At 57.1% G+C, this 17,789-nt stretch overlaps 2 protein-coding genes across 4 annotated transcripts in view; one reads left to right on the top strand and one right to left on the bottom strand.

Moving 5' to 3' along the window:
* Nucleotides 1-17,789, top strand: part of TMEM101 (transmembrane protein 101) — a 61,743-nt gene continuing 43,954 nt past the window's right edge. For 2 of the 3 annotated variants that reach the window (XM_044999540.1, XR_006575335.1), the window contains exons 1-4: nt 1-171; nt 1,893-2,073; nt 2,780-2,926; nt 5,656-5,919. In XM_044999540.1, the coding sequence (XP_044855475.1) occupies nt 35-171; nt 1,893-2,073; nt 2,780-2,926; nt 5,656-5,919 (729 nt within the window). In that variant the 5' untranslated portion in view covers nt 1-34. Of the gene's footprint in view, nt 172-1,892; nt 2,074-2,779; nt 2,927-5,655; nt 9,560-17,789 lie in introns of those variants that run through there. The other variant, XM_044999539.1, reaches the window with a different exon arrangement.
* NAGS (N-acetylglutamate synthase) lies at nt 9,474-17,383 on the bottom strand. Its single transcript, XM_044999538.1, has 7 exons — nt 17,036-17,383; nt 12,976-13,250; nt 12,692-12,896; nt 12,005-12,185; nt 11,614-11,785; nt 10,860-11,042; nt 9,474-9,833 (listed from the first exon to the last, which is right to left on the bottom strand). The coding sequence occupies exons 1-7, from the start codon at nt 17,366-17,368 to the stop codon at nt 9,698-9,700; spliced, it is 1,485 nt and encodes a 494-aa protein (XP_044855473.1). The 5' UTR covers nt 17,369-17,383; the 3' UTR covers nt 9,474-9,697.

Raw genomic sequence — 17,789 nt, 5'->3', positions numbered from 1 at the left:
CGCTGCCGGACCGGCTGGGCTGCCCCGCACTAAGATGGCGGCGGCCGGGGCTCGGCGGCGGCGGTTGCTGCGGCTGCTGATGCAGCTCGGCTCGGTGCTGCTCACGCGCTTCCCCTTCTGGAACTGCCTCAGCGCCCTCATGCTCTTCGCGGAGCGGGCTGACGCCCGCAGGTGGGCGGGGCAGGGGAGGGGCAGTCAGAGGAGTCAGGAGGGATGGGGGAGGGGCAAGGGAGGAGTCGGGGGTGGGGTGGGGCCAGAAGGGATGGGGGAGGGGCAGGGGATGAGATGGGTAGGGACAGGGGAGGAGTCAGGGGTGGGGTGGAGCCAAGAGAGATGGGGGAGGGGCAAAGGAGGAGTGGGGAGGAGCTAGAAGGGATGGGGGAGGAGCAAGGGAGGAATGGGGAGGAGCTGGAAGGGATGGAGGAGGGGCAAGGGAGGAGTCAGGGGTGGGGTGGAGCCAAGAGAGATGGGGGAGGGGCAAGGGAGGAGTGGGGAGGAGCTAGAAGGGATGGGGGAGGGGCAGGGGATGAGATGGGGAGGAGCTGGAAGGGATGGGGAGGGGCAAGGGAGGAGTCGGGGGTGGGGTGGAGCCCAGAGATGGGGGCAGGGCAAGGGAGGAGTGGGGAGGAGCTAGAAGGGATGGGGGAGGGGCAGGGGAGGAGTTGGAGCCAGCCAGCAAGGAAGGGAGAGGCCTGTGTGGCAGGGTGGACCCTTGGGGGAAGAGGCGGAAAAGGGAGTGGAGCATAGGGAAGAGGTGGAGAAGGGGGCGGGAACCCAAGGGAGGAGGTGGAGCAGGGGTGGGGCCTTAGGGCAAAAGGTGGGGCCGGGCCCATTACCAGCAATTAGAAAGGTGGCAACCCTGTTTGGCTTGCAATACCCAGCTGCAGCTAATACTGGAGTGGAAACCCTGTAGCACTGCATGTGCCTCTGGTCGTCAGAGGATGGAGATGGATGGCAGGAGAGAGATCACTTGATCATTGCCTGTTAGGTTCACTCCCTCATTGGCAGATACTGGGCTAGATGGACCTTTGGTTTGACCCGGTACGGCCTTTCTTATGTCACGGAGAGAGGCACTGTGAATGGCTTTGAGCTTATTTTCATAAAGTGGAACAGCAAGCTTGGATAATTTGTGTGGCCTCCCCCTCCATTCATGGTAGGCATTAGGGGAGACAGTGTTGCCTAGTGGATAGATCACTGGACTAGGGCTCAGGAGATGTGAGTTCTATTCCTGCCTTTGCCACTGGCCTGCTGGGTGACCTGGGGTATTTTGCTTATTATTATTACTCATGTTTATTATGGTAGTGCCGACAGGCCAACCAAGATGGGCCTCTGTTGTGCTAGGCGCTGTACAAATACAATAATAGACGTTCTTTGCCCTGGAGAACTTACTGTATTTTATTTTTTGAGTGGATTTGCTTCCTCGCTCCGTGCCTCAGTTTCCCCCTCTGTAATATGGGGATAATGACAAGTGCTTGCTTGTCTGTCTAACTTTCTTTGGAAAGTGCTTTGAGATCTGTGGGAGAAAAGAGCTGTATAAAAGCTCAGGATTATTGTTAGAGAAGGCTGCAGCTGAGGCATGCTGATGGGATGACGTGAGGAAACTTCCCTTGCCATTCGTTGTCCCTTACATTCTCCAGGATAAATACAGGACCTCCGTGTCCAGGGCTGTCCCTTGGACACTTATTCACAGGCTAATGTGGGAGAGAGAGCTCAGGTTTCTAATATCTCCAGCCTGAAAGCAGAGTTCTTCCCAAGGCGGTGCCTGAACACAGCTGGGCACCCTGGGCTCACATGCGCATGGAGGGTTGTGGCTGCTTTGTCCTGCTTATGTGGTATGACTTGATTCCTCAAATGTCCAACTGGATTGAAACTCCTTCCTTGTCTCCCCCTAGGAAACCTGACATCCCCGTCCCATATCTGTACTTGGACATGGGGGCAGCGGTGTTGTGTGCCAGCTTCATGTCCTTTGGGGTGAAGCGCAGGTGGTTTGCACTGGGAGCTGCTCTTCAGCTGGCAGTCAGCACGTACGCGGCGTATATCGGGGGCTACGTGCACTACGGTGACTGGCTGAAGGTGAGGTGTTTGTCGGAATTTCCTGGGGGGCTGATCGGCTAGGGGGCGTCTGCCTCATCTGTTCCCATGCCAGCCTCGCTTAATAATCCTGTGCTGTTTGGCCTGTCTGAAATGAGTGTAGATCTTAGTCCAGGCTCCCAGGCACGAACATCCGAGTGAAGCTAGTATCCTCATTGGGCCTCCTTGTTGGCTCTTTCAGCAGGGAGGGCGAGGAATTAAGAGGCCATAGAGACTGAATCGCTCCCTTGCTCCTTGAGATCAAGACGGTATAAGGGGAAACTTGCCCTGCCAATGCCTGGGTTGCATCTGCTTTGTGAATAGAAGAAGGCTTCAGTCTCCATGTTAGTATTTCAGTGAGAGCAAGAATTATCCCCATCGCCCTGTCCTTCCCCTTCTCTTCCCCCTTCACCTCCGCCCCCGTTTTGATCCTGCTAGTCCGCTATCTCATGGCCAAAGCAGCTGCTTCAGCGAGATTGCATTGCACACCTAGCTACAAGCACACACACTTTCTTCCTGACCTCAGCTGATGATCAGCTTGTGCCCTGAAATGTGAAGATGAGAGGTCTGTATCCAATGTAATGCCCCTGCAGATGTTGTTTTCATGTATCTAAATGCCTCGTTCTTTTATTTATTTTAAGTTTATGGGGCTCCTTTTTATTTCCCAGTCACTAACAGATGTACGCGCTGTGTGATTTTCCCCCTGCAGGTGAGGATGTACTCACGAACCATAGCTATCATTGGTGGGTTCCTGATCTTGGCGAGTGGGGCTGGTGAGATCTATCGTCAGAAGCCACGGAGCAGGTCCCTGCAGTCCACCGGGCAGGTCTTCCTCGGCATCTACCTCATCTGCGTGGTATGTACCCAGCGGGGCAGGAGCTGGCTGGTGCCATGGTGGGCTTTCATGCACAGCTTTGCCACTGCTAGCCAGCGTGCGTTGGCTTGCAGTGAAATCACCAGAGCACGGGGACGAAGCGGGGTGATCGGAAAGAAACTGGGATTCGTGTGGCTGTGGCTGCAGTTGGGAAAGTGTGGGTGTTGGAGCAGCTTGTATCACAGCTGGGGGAGATCAGACAAGGCCTCCGGCCTCTTTGCTTGTTAGCAGAGGCAGTGTGGATATTTACAGTGTGCACATCCGTTGCTGTTCTTTCTTGTCGGCAGGCCCTTCAGAGCTGGGGGGATTCTCTGTGGGGCACAGGTGGCCACTTAGGGTGCCCCTTGGATTAAAAGGGGCTGTTGCCAGAGGAACACCCCAGCTGCCATGGGTACTGGCCAGCCCTGACCTGCTTACTCTGCCTGTGGACTTTTTGCTGCTCCCTATTTTTGTTTATTCGGGTGCAGTAAGGTGCCTTTGGGTGTCACTTCGGTTCTAGAATTCTTTGCACCTCCTTTGGACAGCCCTGCAGCCCTACTGCAAAGGATTCTGGGATGTTTAGAAAGCCATAGCACTATTTGCATATGACTGGACAGAAACAGAGGCAGTGGATTGGATCGGTGGGAGGAGCATCAGCTTCCATGATCCCCTAAGAACAGCCCTGCAGGTGGACGAGGCAGAGAAATGGAGATAGTATTTTGGCACCAGTTGTGCCCTTAGTCTTTGTGGTTATTGTTTGATTGAGTAGCAGGCACTGTTCCTTCCTGCTGAGGCTGTATTAAATCAGAACCCCCAGCATGACAGCAGGAGGCACTGTGCCACGGGTGGCACTGCCTTTCAGAGGGGATGTAAAACTGGCATCCTGATCCCATGGTGCTTTGGGCAAAAGTCAGCTATTAACCTTGGTCTCCTGGCCAAATTCCAGCCTGATGATGAAACTATAATGAGATCCAACGGCTAGAAGTTGACACTAGATACATTCAGACTAGTAATAAACTGGCAAATCTCGGGGAGAAGCAGGGAGGTTATTTTACCTTGGAATTCGGCACTGCTGCGACCGCTGCTGGAATCCTGTGTCCAGTTCTGGTGCCCACAATTCAAGAAGGATGTTGATAAATTGGAGAGGGGTCAGAGAAGAGCCATGAGAAGGATTAAAGGGTTAGAAAACCTGCCTTATGCTGAGAGACTCAAGGAGCTCAGTCTATTTAGCTTAACAAAGAGAAGATTAAGGGGGTACCTGACCACAGGCTGGAAGTACCTACAAGGGGAACAAACACTTGATAATGGGCTCTTCAGTCTAGCAGACAAAGATCTGAAAGATCCAGTGTCTGGAAGCTGAAGCTGGAAATAAGCCATGAATTTTTAACAGCGAGGGTAATTAACCACTGGAACAATTTGCTGAAGGTTGTGGCGGATTCTCCATCGCTAGAAAATTTTTAAATCAAGATTGGCTGTTTTTCTAAAAAGATCTACACTCTAGTTCAACCACAAGCAGACTTGAAGCAGGAATTAATTCCAGGAAGTCCTGATGGGCTGTGCCAAAGGTTGGACTAGATGAATATAATGGTCCCTTTTGGCCTATACTCTGTGAATTGCATTGGGCCTCCTTCAGTTTCAGTTGGTCTCCTGCACCCCTAAGCTGCTGTGTAGTGATTGGGTGCATGCAGTGAAGCAGCTGCCATAGCGCACACAATCCCCAATGCCTTTTGGGATGAAAGGCTGTGGATACGTCTACACTGCATTTGGGGGATGTGATTGCACGACATGTAGACATACCTGAGCTAGCTTCAGTAATGGTAGCAGTGAAGCTGCAGCAACATAGAATCATAGAACTGGAAGGGACCTCAAGAGGTCATCTAGTCCAGTCCCCTGCACTCATGGCAGGACTAAGAATTATCTAGACCGTCCCTGACAGGTGTTTGTCTAACCTGCTCTTAAAAATCTCCAATGATGGAGATTCCACAACTGCCCTAGGCAGTTTATTCCAGTGCTAAACCACCCTGACAGTTAGGAAGTTTTTCCTAATGTCCATCCTAAACCTCCCTTGCTGCAATTTAAGCCCATTGCTTCTTGTCCTGTCCTCAGATGTTAAGAAGAACAATTTTTCTCCCTCTTCCTTTGTACCAACCTTTTGTCCTTGAAAACTGTTCTCATGTCCCCTCTCAGTCTTCTCTTCTCCAGACTAAACAAACCCAATTTTTTTCAATCTTCCCTCATAGCTCATGTTTTCTAGACCTTTAATCCTTTTTGTTGCTCTTCTCTGGACTTTCTCCAATTTGTCCACATCTTTCATGCAATGTGGCGCCCAGAACTGGACTCAATCCTCCGGCTGAAGCCTGAGTAGAGCGGAAGAATTACTTCTCGTGTCTTGCTTACAACGCTCCTGCTAATACATCCCAGAACGGTGTTTGCTTTCTTCGCAACAGCGCTACACTGTTGACTCATATTTAGCTTGTGATCCACTCTGACCCCCCAGATTCCTTTCCGCAGTGCTCCTTCCTAGGCAGTCATTGCCCATTTTGTATGTATGCAACTGGGTGGGGGGCCCCTGGTGTATGTACCCAGGGTCCTGGCTGGGCAGGGCTAAATCAAAGCTAGCGTGGGTATGTCTAGCCGTGCTGTCGTCACACATCCTGATCGCAGTACAGACCTATTCAGTGTGTATGAATTTGCTCCTACCTCTTGGTTTACTGTTCCACTGCGCCCTACAGGCCTATTCCCTCCAGCACAGCAAAGAGGATCGTCTGGCTTACCTCAACCACATCCTGGGTGGCGAGATCACCCTGCAGCTACTCTTCATCCTCTATGGGGTGCTGGCCCTGTCGTTCCTGTCCGGTTATTACGTCAGCACGGCCGCCCAGATCCTCTCGGTGATCCTGCCCCTGGTCATCCTGTTCATTGATGGGAACCTCGGCTACTGGCATGACTCCCGGCGCGTCGAGTTCTGGAACCAGATGAAACTCATCGGGCAGAACGTTGGTATCTTCGGGGCTGTCATCATCTTGGCCACGGATGGTTGAGATGGGATAAGTGGGGGCGGATAGGACAGGCCTCGGGGAGGCTCTGCAGTTTGGGGGAGGGGATGGGATGGGATTCGGTTTTTTTAAAATCACCATTATTTATTCTTTTTTTTACTATTTTTAAAAAATTCCTAGTTGATTTTTCCCATTGACAGGCTAGGGGGCTCAGCAGCTGCCTCCTTTTCGAGCATGCTAGTCCTTCATCGCACTTTCAGATGTTTTAAGCACAGCCCTATAGAACCTCACTCTTCTGGCTCTGTGTAGCAGCAGAGGGGAGGGGTCTTCCTGGACATTGTAGAACAGGGTCAGACTAGCTCAGTGGGTGTGTGAGCAGCGTAATTCCTCCGCTGAAAGGAGGAGTGGATCCTGGAAGCTTGGGAGTCCCCCTGGGGAGCCAGATGATTGGTTACTGGAAAGATGCCGACAATGAACTGAATGGGGGACTTCAAAGCTGCCCCTTCATCATCTGTGGTGAACTCTGCACATTGGTTGCAATGTGTGTGGGGGGTGTGTGTGTGTGTGTGTGTGGTGGGTGGGGACGGACAACGGTAATAATAAGCTAGCTCTTATTTAGTGCTTTGCATCAGTAGATCTCAAAGCTCTTTACAAAGGAGGTCAGGGTCATCATCCCCATTGTACAGATGGGGAAACCGAGGCACGGAGCGGGGACGTGACTTGCCCAAGATCACCCAGCAGGCCAATGTCCAAGCCAGAGTAACCGTCCTCCATTCGTTACTTAAGCTGGTTCTCACTGTGCTTCTAACTACTGCCTGTGGAATTTCATGGGGTTACAAAGAAACCCCGCTCCCCGAAAGGATGCAGTGCTGCGGAGAGGAGCGATTTCAAAGGGGAACAGCCCTCAGTGCTCTTGAGAGGGAGAAGGAAGCTGCTCCGGAGATGAGAAGGGAATAATTTTGCCTCTTGCCCTGCTCCCGCTCTGTGTGCATCCGTCCATGCTGCCTCCAGTCCATCACTGGAGCACGCGTGTGACTCAGTTGTGTATTGGCTTGTCTCCTGGCACAGCCCCATGGAGGGAGCAGATGGACACTGCTTTACACCGGGACAGTCCTGCCTGCCAAAGCCTGGGGGAATGAACAGCTTCACAGAGGGGAGCTGCTACCCATCCCCCTAAGAGAGGGGGAATTTCCAGAGTGCTGGGGTGGGGTGACTGAGTGAGGAAGGGAAGCTTGAAAGGGGGGAAAAGTCCAGTTCCCAACCCTCTGAGGATCCCATGTCTTACAACCCTGGCCAGTGATGGTCAGCGTCAGGGACTGGGTGGGAGGCTGCGCTCCATGTTCTAAGGTGACATGCTGCCCAGAGACAACTTGCCTTTGCCCCATAAGGGCCTCCTGCCACCAGGTTGGGTTTGTCTTTGGTTGCGAGGCCAGCTGGCATGCAGGATCTCTCTAGCGCTAGTGCCCTGCCCGCCGAAGGAGAGCTCTCAACCACGGTCACTCTCTCAACTGCCTAGATCAAGCCTTCCACTCTGACCTGCTGTTGCGTCTTCCCTATTTTCTAAACCACTTTCCCCATCATGTACTTCTGATGATTAAATGAGAAAAGGCTTTTAACTCCACCCCTTGTTTTATTTCTTACCGGACATTGTCTGGCTTTAATCAAGCCAGGCAAAACCCCGCCTATGGTACTTCTCCGTATCTGAGCACCTCACAAGCTTTACTATGTTCATCCCACACACATTTCTTCCCCCCAGACTCCCCAATGTCTATTAACCCCATGTTACAGATGGAGAACTGAGACTCAGAGGCCCAGAGTAACCCAGGGTGTCCATGGCTGTGCAGGGAACAGACCCTGTGTCTTCCGAATCCAGGCTTGTGCCCTAACTGCTGGGCCATCCTTCCTGTCTTCCCTCTAATCAAAGGCACTTGAACAGAGGAAACTTCAGCTGCTTTTCTGCTCCAGAGCCAGGTGGTCAGATCTTACTTAAGCCACCAACAGAGATGCTGGCAGGAGAGACGTATAAGCCAGTATTTCTTAACCTAACGTTAAATAAGCAGGCCAACTGTGAGAGGTGTCGGGTGTCATTGGAGTACCTAGTACCTCCCAGATACTTAGGGATTTGTCCTCCACCACCCCTCTGAGGCACAGCAGTGTTGTTATCCCCATTGTACAGATGGGGAACTGAGGCTGAACTGCCTTACCCAAGGTCATGCAAGAAATCTGTGGCAGAGCTGGGAACAGAGCCCAGGTCTTGCGTCCTGCTGCCCAGTTCCTCGTACCTGAATAATGTCTCCCATCTTCTGCTTCATATGCACACTGCTTTTAGCTTGTGCCTAACCAGTTGAAGCTATGGTACCTGTACATTTCCTCTCGGGCTTACTGGGGCTCAGCGTGGGTAGTGCTGGCATTTTAAGAGTTTATTGCAGGATCATGGCACTTAACCAGACAGGCTCTCCTTTAACCCTGCCACTGGGGATGCTAGTGCTTAAACAGATCATCTCAGACTTACTGCTGCTTTACTGGCTGACTAGCAAGAGTTCACGGTAGATTCATGGCAGATATCTAGCAATTTGACATTGAAATGTTTCACTGGCAGGGATGCTGGGGATGGACGACGAGTAGGTTTGTGATCAGGGTAAAATGTTCAAAAGTGCTCAGGGGACTTAGGAACCTGGCTTGTTTTCAAAAGTTGCTCAGGTGCCTAAGTCCCAATTACAATAAGACTTCGATTTCTAAGTCACTTTTGAAAATGGGCCATAGGCTGCCAAGTTACTTAGGCCCAGATTTGGAGAAGTATTTAGGCATTGCCATGCTCAGTGAAACCGAATTGATTTAGGAACCTACATCTCATTTTCAAAAGGGATTTAGGTGCCAAAATCCCATTGAGAGTCAGTAGGATTTAGGCTCTTAAAATGAGCTTTAGGTTCCTAAATCAGTTAGGTGTCGCAATGCCAAGTGCATCAACGCCTAAAGACTTTTACAAATGTGGGACTTTGTCACTTCTGACAACTTTACCCCGTTTACGTGTGGGGTTTTCAAAGGCACTAGCTGGAATTTCACTGGCGGTTTGGTGTCTGTGTCCCTTTGGCCGCTCTGAAGTTCCCAGCTGACATTTGTCGATCAGTTCTGGTGCACAGTAGCCTTATGCACTGGTTAAGGAGAAAGCAGTAAGATCCTAATGTCACACTGTTGGGATAGCTAAAGAAAGGCGAGACACCTTGAAAAAGCCAAAACCACATTGAAAGTTGACGTTTTCCAGCTACTCTTGTCTGTTTTCTGCTGTACACATTGTGAGTAGAACTCCACTGCCAGGCTGTTGGCTCCTATAAATACAAGCTTGTGTGTGACTCTCCTACTTGCTGTTCCACAGGATTGTAAGGAAAGATGTCGCTGCTCTTTTTACACGCTCATTAATGGTCCCATTTTATAGGTCGGGAAAGTGAGGCACAGAGAGGGAAAGTGACTTTGCCGAGGTCCCACAGTGAGTCAGTGGCAGAGGTGAGACTTGAACCCAAGAGTCCTGACCCCCTCGGGCAAGAGTCTGCACAACACAGGCTTCAGTAGCACTTTATTAGGGAAAAGCTGGGTGCTGAATTGGCGAAGGGGGTTCTTTGTGCCAATCATTCCTCTGGGTGCAGGAAACAACCCTGGGGCTCTGTGCATGGCTGGCTGTTCTGAGCTGTTTCTTCTTCTCCGGTCTTGATGTACGAAGGCCTGACTCCTCCCAAGCCCAACCTGCTCTGCTCTCGCTCTGCCTCACTCTAGAAAGATCGCCCTACGGTTTGCAGAACGAGTCTGGAATGGATTTTGCATGGTTCACCAGCTCATAGGAATCCCGGATGTCGGACAGTCCAAACCAGAAGAAGATCCATTGGTGGTTGGTGAAGCTTCCATCACTGTGCTTGAAATACCTGACGGGAACAAAACAAACGCTTAGTCCCAGAGCAGTATCTGTATCCCATAGAGCAACAAGAGCGTCTGTTGAGACAGCTACAGGGATAATACTGGCTCAGACTTGCCGCCCACTGTATCTAGCTGGGCACTAAGAGTGTCTGGGTCCCTCCTAGACATCAGTGACTGTATCCTTGCAGCACCTCTGTAAGTAGCATAGTAGTGGTAATTCTGTTTGACTGATGGGGAGGTCCAGAGTGAGTGAGAGGGGGTTACAGGTCAGAGTTAAGGGGCATTGGCAAGGAGGGAAACCTAGGCCTGGCATAGTATGGGGTGCTGTGCATCAGAGTATAGCTGCACCGGCAGAGCAGTGGAGGGGCCCAGCCCTGGTGTAGCAGGGGTGTTGCAGTCAGGATTGAGATGCACTGCCAGAGCTGGGTGTGTATGGTAAGGGTAAGAGGCATTGGCAGAGCTGTGTGTGGGGAGCCCAGGGCTGGAATAGCTGGGGGGCTGCAGGGCAGGGTTGTGGGGCATTGGCAGAGCTGTGTGTGGGGAGCCCAGGGCTGGAATAGCCAGGAGGCTGCAGGGCAGGGTTGTGGGGCATTAGCAGAGCTGTGTGTGGAGAGCCCTGGGCTGGAATAGCCGGGGGGCTGCAGGGCAGGGTTGTGGGGCATTGGCAGAGCTGCGTGTGGGAAGCCCCAGGCTGGAATAGCCGGGGGGCTGCAGGGCCGGGTTGTGGGGCCTTGGCAGAGCTGGGTGGGGGGAGCCCTGGGCTGGAATAGCCGGGGGGCTGCAGGGCTGGGTTGTGGGGTATTGGCAGAGCTGGGTGGGGGGAGCCCAGGGCTGGAATAGCCTGGGGGCTGCAGGGCCGGGTTGTGGGGCATTGGCAGAGCTGGGTGGGGGGAGCCCCAGGCTGGAATAGCAGGAGAACCGTTAGCGTGTCTAAAACTTGAGCCCAGAACAGATGTGCATCTGTGTCAGCGTCCACCAGGAGGGTGGCATTCCCAGTGGAAATGCTGCTCTGCTCCAGCCTCCTTTCCACCTACCAGGGGTTAATGGGGTTGGTGACGCGAGACCTCCAGAAGAGGGTCCTGAGGTCCTGCCGTATGCACTCCCACAGCATCTGGCCGGAGCCTTGGCTTTTCTTGGTGGAGCTGACCACGAACTTGTCCAAGTACGGCATCCCGCCCAGGACCGGCTCCTTCGTGATGATGGCTGCTGCGTTGTAGCTGGGTGACAAAGGGCAGGGTGAGCGGGCCTGGGGGCGGCACGAGCACACTCTGCTTGGCAGGGAAGGCTTCCAAGAGGAAGGTAGGAGATTTTGCACCTTCTGTTCTCCCTGCCTCGCTCCCCTGGGCCCATGCAGCTGCCACGAGGGTTACCCCAGCTGTCCGCTTGTGGGAGCCCTCGGGGACTACAGGAAATAACCACGTTGTGCCTGGCTTTTGCATGGCCCCACGGTTCAGAGGCTCTGGGGTTTGGATCCATACTCTACAACAGGAGCCAGTTGGGAAGGCTGGAGCTTGTCTTTTGCAGGCTGCGTGTGAGGCTAGAGGCCCTTGCTGTGAGGTGCTGCACGTAAGGAGAGACAATCCCTGCCCCCAAGAGTTTCCTCTCTAAACAGATCAGGCAGAGAAAGGGGGGCAGGGAAGGTTTTCAGATCTCTGGGATACAAGACAATCCCCAGAACTAACGGCCTTCAGTGGCTGAATAGGGATCTCTCCCCTTCTTAAATATCCCGCTGCCTGCCTGCTCCTAGAGCTCCTGGGCCCAGCAGAGACGGGCAGGGGGCCTCCTTACCCCTCTGAGAAGTAGATCGAGTGCAGCCTGGGCCGTATGGAAGCCAGGTAGTCCCCTCGGAGGGTCTTCCCGAAGGACGTGTTGATCAAGGAGACCAGGCGCTGCTGGTCCAGCTCCTCCAGCCTCTCGGTGCGCAGCATGCGCTCAGCGTTCCTGAACAGGGTCCCCGAGCCTGGAGCCAAAGGGAAAAGCAAGGGCTTTGCTCGCTCAGATGGTCTCCCGCAGAGCAGCGGCGCTGTGAGTCCTGCTCCGTTCGCCGGCCACCTGGGGCGCCGGTGCGAATTCTCCAGCCGAACTCCGCTCCGCTCCCCCATCCTCACTCCGAGAGCATGAGGCAGCGGCTGAGCCCGTCGAGGCAGGCCCAGGCCCCAGCCCCGGGGACCACACTCACCTTTGTTGCTGAAGATCTCGGCGAGCAGCGCGCCCGCAGAGACGATGACGGCGGAGGCCTCGTAGGGCAAGCGGCTTAGCAGGTCGACGATCAGCCTGACCTGCTGCTGCTCCTTGTGGCCCATCCACTGGGCTTTGGTCACTAGGTCCAGGTCGGCGGGCAGGTTCACGTTCCCCAGCACCTGCAAGGCCGCGGGGGGCTCAGCAAGGGGATGGGCGATGTCTCCATGGGTTAGGCCCTTCTGCCCATCCCCTGCTCCAGGCCGGCTGCTGAATCCAGCCCGAGGCGTGGTGGGGAAGGTTGGCTCTTGCTCCTGCTGCGGTCGGCCGCAGGGGCAGAGGGGTGCAGTGCAGGGGGCTGCTCTGACCTTCTCCCAGCTGATGCGGCCCCTCCCCACGTGTACGTACCTGCTCTCCAGCCTCTCCCCACTCGCGTACAACGCTCCTCAGCTCCGTCCGCTGGCTCCCTGGTCCATGCACGGGAGGGGGTTACCATGGAGGGGTGAAGGGAAAGGTGGGGGGCCCCAGGAGGCAGGCGGGGTGTGGGAGTGTCTCTTGGAAGCAGGGCACTGGAAGGGGCACTGGGAGCCCATGCCCCGGCACTCGGAGCGGGAGGCATGTCTCTAGCCCAGCAGAGGGTGCGCGAGTTGGCGTCTCCTGTGCCAGACCCTGCGCTGCCCTTACCCACCTTCTGCCCGGAGTTCCTGATCCCCCCGGTCATGTTCAGGAAGATGATCTTGGTGGGCAGCAGCGCCCTGGAGACGGCGGCGGTGACCTCGACGGAGTCCAGCAGCAGGGACTGGCGGCCGCGGGTCTCCCCGACGGGGCAGATGATGGGGATGTTCCCGGACTCCAGGCACCACCGCAGCAGGTCGCTATCCACGGAGATCCCGCTGGGAGCAGAGAGAGGGGTGTTAACGGGGAGCCGTCGGCAGGGTAAGGCGAGCCGGGCCTGCAGGCTCAGCGGCTGACCTGGAGCTGGCGGCCAACTGCTCCGCTCCTAGCACGGCGCCGGCCCCGAAGAAGGGCATGGTGGCCGCGGAGTTCTGGCGCAGGGCGTCCGTCAGGGCCTTGCAGTTCTGGGTCAGCAGCGCCTTGGTATCCCGGAAGGTGAGGGTGTCGCTCAGGGAGCTCCGGGACGGCAGCCCCAGCACCAGCAGGGGCTTCATGTCCATGCGCTGCAGGAAGGCCAGGCTGAAGGCCAGGCTGGTCACGGTCTCCTTGCAGCGGGAGACGGCCTCGTCCACCTGCCCAGGGGAGAACAAGGGAGCCGCCGGTCAGGGCCCCGGGGGAGGCTGGGCGGGCGCCGCCCTGGGCACCGAGCGCCTGGGGGGTGGGCAGCCCTGGCTCCGCGTTAGCCCGTGGCAGAGCCGCTCCTAGTGCACTGCGGGCACCTGCGGGCACTGGGTGGCTGTGAGCTCGGGGCCTGGCAGGGCCGTGCAGAGCCCTGGAATGTGGCCGGGAGACTGGGGCCCTGCTGCAGCCAAAAAATCCCCTCCCTGCCTCCCCTAATAGACTGTTCTCTCCCCTCCCCCACTACAGCTATCGCCCTCCCCTCCCGGCCCCTCCCCACTACAACTATCACTCCTCACCCCTCCCCTCCCCAGCACACTACAGCTATCCCCCCTCCCCTCCTCCCAGCCCCTCCTCACTACAGCTATCTCCCCTCCCCACTACAGCGATCGCCCCTCCCCTCCCAGCCCCTCCTCACTACAGCTATCCCCCCTCCCCTCCTCATGCCACCCAGCCCCTCCCCACTACAACTATCGCTCCTCACCCCTCCCCTCCCCGCCACACTACAGCTATCCCTCCTCCCCGCCCCTCCTCACTACAGCTATCCCCCCTCCCTTCCTCCTGCCACCCAGCCCCTCCCCACCACACTACAGCTATCGCCCCTCCCCTCCCGGCCCCTCCCCACTACAACTATCGCTCCTCACCCCTCCCCTCCCCACTACAGCTATCCCCCCTCCCCTCCGCCCCGCCCCTCCCCACTACAACTATCACTCCTCACCCCTCCCCTCCCCAGCACACTACAGCTATCCCCCCTCCCCTCCTCACTACAGCTATCCCCCCTCCACTCCTCATTCCACCCAGCCCCTCCCCACTACAACTATCGCTCCTCTCCCCTCCCCTCCCTGCCACACTACAGCTATCGCCCCTCCCCTCCTCCCAGCCCCTCCCCACTACAACTATCACTCCTCACTCCTCACCCCTCCCCTCCCCACTACAGCTATCGCCCCTCCCCTCCTCCCAACCCCTCCCCTCCTCATGCCATCCAGCCCCTCCCTGCCACACTACAGCTATTGCCCCTTCCCTCCTAGCCCCTCCCCACTACAACTATCACTCCTCACCCCTCCCCTCCCCACCACACTACAGCTATCGCCCAGCCCCTCCCCATTACAACTATCACTTCTCACTCCTCCCCTCCCCACTACAGCGATCCCCCCTCCCCTCCCAGCCCCTCCTCACTACAGCTATCACCTCTCACTCCTCACCCCTCCCCTCCCCACTACAGCTATCGCCCCTCCCCTCCTCCCAGCCCCTCCCCTCCTCATGCCACCCAGCCCCTCCCTGCCACACTACAGCTATCGCCCCTCCCCTCCTGGCCCCTCCCCACTACAGCTATCCCCCCTCTCCTCTCTTATCAGCCCATCCCCACCCCAATCCCTGTAACGCGGTGCCCTTTGTCCCTAGCAAAGGCTGTTATCAGCGGCCCTTATCTGGACCCTTGCTATCAGGCACAGCTGGGCTGATCCAGCCCTATTCTTCACTGGAGGAATGTTTCCGAGGACTTGTGGCCAATGCTTGGCTAAAAACAGCTCCCCCCCACCCCCCAGGTGTGTGTGGGGCGGGAAGGGAGGAAGTGGTGGGAGAACCAGTAGAGGTGGCGCTCTGGGCACTGCTGTACTGGCTGGGCCAGGAGCCCCTCTGACCCCGCATGCCAGTCCCTACAGCCCAATCTGCTCCCCCTGTGAGACCGGAGCGGAGAAATGGGCCCGCCAGGCTATTGGGTCCCTCTAATCCAGTGTCACAGAGGAGACCCAGGGGGTCATCCGGACCCAGGCTCCTGACTCCCATAGATGTCAGTGGAAGTTAGGAGCCTTAAATGGGCCCTAGCCATGTGACCCAGTGAAATCTATCCCCAGGACTGCTCTGGCCCCCTCCCAGCGCCTGTGAGGCAGGGCTGTGATCCCACAGCACAGGCGGGGAATAGGGTGACCAGATGGCCTGATTTTATAGGGACAGTCCCAATTTTTGGGTCTTTTTCTTCTATCAGCTCCTATTACCCCCCACCCCCTGTCCTGATTTTTCACACTTGCTGTCTGGTCACCCTAGCAAGGAGCCAAGGCCCAGTGGGGCTAAATCCGGCTTCTCAAAGGTTTTTCAGGACCTATCTCCCATTGAAAGCAGCAGGAGTTAAGCGCAGATCCTCAAAGCTATTTAGTATCAGAGGGGTAGCCGTGTTAGTCTGGATCTGTAAAAGCAGCAAAGAATCCTGTGGCACCTTATAGACTAACAGACGTTTTGCAGCATGAGCTTTTACAAAGCTATTTAGGTGTCTAAGTGACATGCCCCAGGTCACACAGGAAGTCTGTGGCAGAGCAGATAATTGACTGTAGATCTCCCAAGTCCTAGGCTACAGCCCTAGGCAGGGGTCACCCATCCCCAGCCCCCTAGTCTATCTAGGGTGGTAGCCTGCCTGTACCAGGACAACCTAGTTCAATACCCCCATCTTGTGGTGTTTGCCTCTGTAACAGGGGTGAGCAAACTTTTTGGAAATTGTATGATGGGCCATGAATGCTCATGGAATTGGGGGTAGGGGTGTGGGAGGGGGTGAGGGCTCTGGGGTGGGGCTAGAAATGAGTTCAGGGGGGTGGGGTGTGTGTGTGTGAGGGCTCTGGGGTGGGGCTGGGGATGAGGGGTTTGAGGTGCAGGAGGGGGGTGCAGGCCGGGACCGAGGGGTTCAGAGGGCGGGAGGAGAATCAGGATGGGGCAGGGGTGTGAGGGCTCCGGCTGGGGATGCAGGCTCTGGGCTGGGGCTGGGGATGAGGGGTTCGAAGGGCAGGAGGGGGATCAGGACCATGACAGGGCATTGGGGTGCAGGGGGGCTCAGGGGTGCAGGCTCTGGGTGGCACTTACTGCAAGCAGCTCCCGGAAGCATGTCCCCCCTCCAGCTGCAAGGCGCAGCCAGGCGGCTCTGCGTGCTGCCCCATCCACAGGCACCACCCCTGCAGCCCCCACTGGCCGGGAACCACAGCTAATGGAAGCTGCGGGGGTGGCACCTGCAGACGGGGCAGCACGCAGAACTGCCTGGCCGTGCCTCCATGTACTACGTAGGAGCCGGAGACTTCCTGGGAGCCGTGCGGAGTGGGGAAAACCCCCAACCCCGCTTCCCAGTGGAAGCTAAGGGCCTGATTAAATGGTCTGATGGGCCGGATGTGGCCCGCGGGCCATAGTTTGCCCACCCCTGCTCGATAACATCCTGAGGCAGTGAGTTCCACAGGTTAATCCCACATTGCTTCCAATTCTATTTCCTTTCCTCTTGTTTGACTTGGCTGCCTTTTTAATTCTGGTTCCTCTTTTAGTTATTAACTGGTTTATAACCTGCTCTGCCAGCCGGCTACTTGTGAAGCACATTTTTTTTTCATCCTCAAGTATCATATTCATTTTGCGGGGATGCAGGGCAGGGGAGAGAACCTTAATCCTGATCTGTCTTGTAAAACACTGTGTGTAGACGTGCTTGGATGGTTCAGAAATGTGATGGAGAGACAGCCCCGATTCACAGATTTTTGCAGTCTCCGCAGCGCCATCCCCAGCATCTCCCAGCCTTCCACCCCACCCACAAACCCCCTGGCTGTCTCCACCCCACCCAGCTGTGGGTTCAGTGGCCCCAGCTGCGCCTGCCCCCCCCAATGGCTGCCCCATCGCAGCTGTGGGTCCGGTGCCCCCCGGGGTCGTGACCCCCCAGCTGTGGGTCTGGTGCCCCCTGGGGCCGTGACCCCCCCCCGCCGTGGGTCCGGCGCCCCCTCACCTCGATGACAGCGAAGGGGCGGCCGCCGGCGTGGCCGAGCGCCTGGAACTGCGTCAGCCAGTGCCGCGCCTCGCCGGGGCTGCCGCCGCACTCCCGGAGAAAGGCCTGGATGTCCCGGCGCACCACGGGCGCGGGCACCGCCCCGGCCCCGGCCCCCGCCAGCTCCAGCCGGGCGCCCGCCAGCCCGCCGGGGCCCTCCCGCCGCCGGCCGCCCCTGCGGGGCTCGGCGGCGCCGGGGCGCGGGGGGCCGCGGCCGCTCAGCACCCGCGGGACGGGCGCGCAGAGCAGGCGGCCGGCCGAGGCCGCCGCGGAGCCGGCGCTGAGCGAGCCCATGGCGATGCTGCGGGCGCTGCCGTGGGGCGAGCGCGACACCCTGGGGCCGGGCCCCGCCCCCTCCCTCCGGGCCCCTCCCCCTCCCTCCGGGCCCCTCCGAGCAAATCAGCGGCCGGCTCCCGCGGTGCCGCCCCGCCTGGGCGCTGGCCCCCGCCTGGCCCGGGGCTGTGCAAACAGCGGCTTGAGCAAGCCCAGCGCGTGCTGCGGTGCCGGGCCAGGGGCCGGAGCCAGGTGCTCCGGGGGGTTGGGACATCCCGCTCCCTGCACAGATCAGAGCCGGGCCCGCCCCCCCTGGGGCTGCGGGGGGCTTGTGCCAGCTCCCACCTGCTGAGGCTGGTAGGGGGGTTCCCTTTCCACTGCCCCCCGGCTGGGCTGCTGGGCCATCCTCTCCCAGGCCTGAATCCTGGGGCCAGCTTGGCAG

Source organism: Mauremys mutica, chromosome 25 (assembly GCF_020497125.1).
Source record: "Mauremys mutica isolate MM-2020 ecotype Southern chromosome 25, ASM2049712v1, whole genome shotgun sequence".
Classification (NCBI taxonomy): domain Eukaryota; kingdom Metazoa; phylum Chordata; order Testudines; family Geoemydidae; genus Mauremys; species Mauremys mutica.
Note: the sequence above shows the minus strand (reverse complement) of the source record. Positions and strands in the feature narration are given on the sequence as shown.

What these genes read in the sequence shown, in the direction of transcription:
- NAGS (XM_044999538.1), bottom strand. Translation starts at nt 17,368, where the DNA reads ATGGGCTCGCTCAGCGCCGGCTCCGCGGCGGCCTCGGCCGGCCGCCTG. An exon ending in CAGTTGGCCGCCAGCTCCAG is followed by an intron (nt 12,897 to 12,975) that starts GTCAGCCGCTGA and finishes CTCTGCTCCCAG; the next exon opens with CGGGATCTCCGTGGATAGCG. An exon ending in TCGATCTACTTCTCAGAGGG is followed by an intron (nt 11,043 to 11,613) that starts GTAAGGAGGCCC and finishes TTTGTCACCCAG; the next exon opens with CTACAACGCAGCAGCCATCA.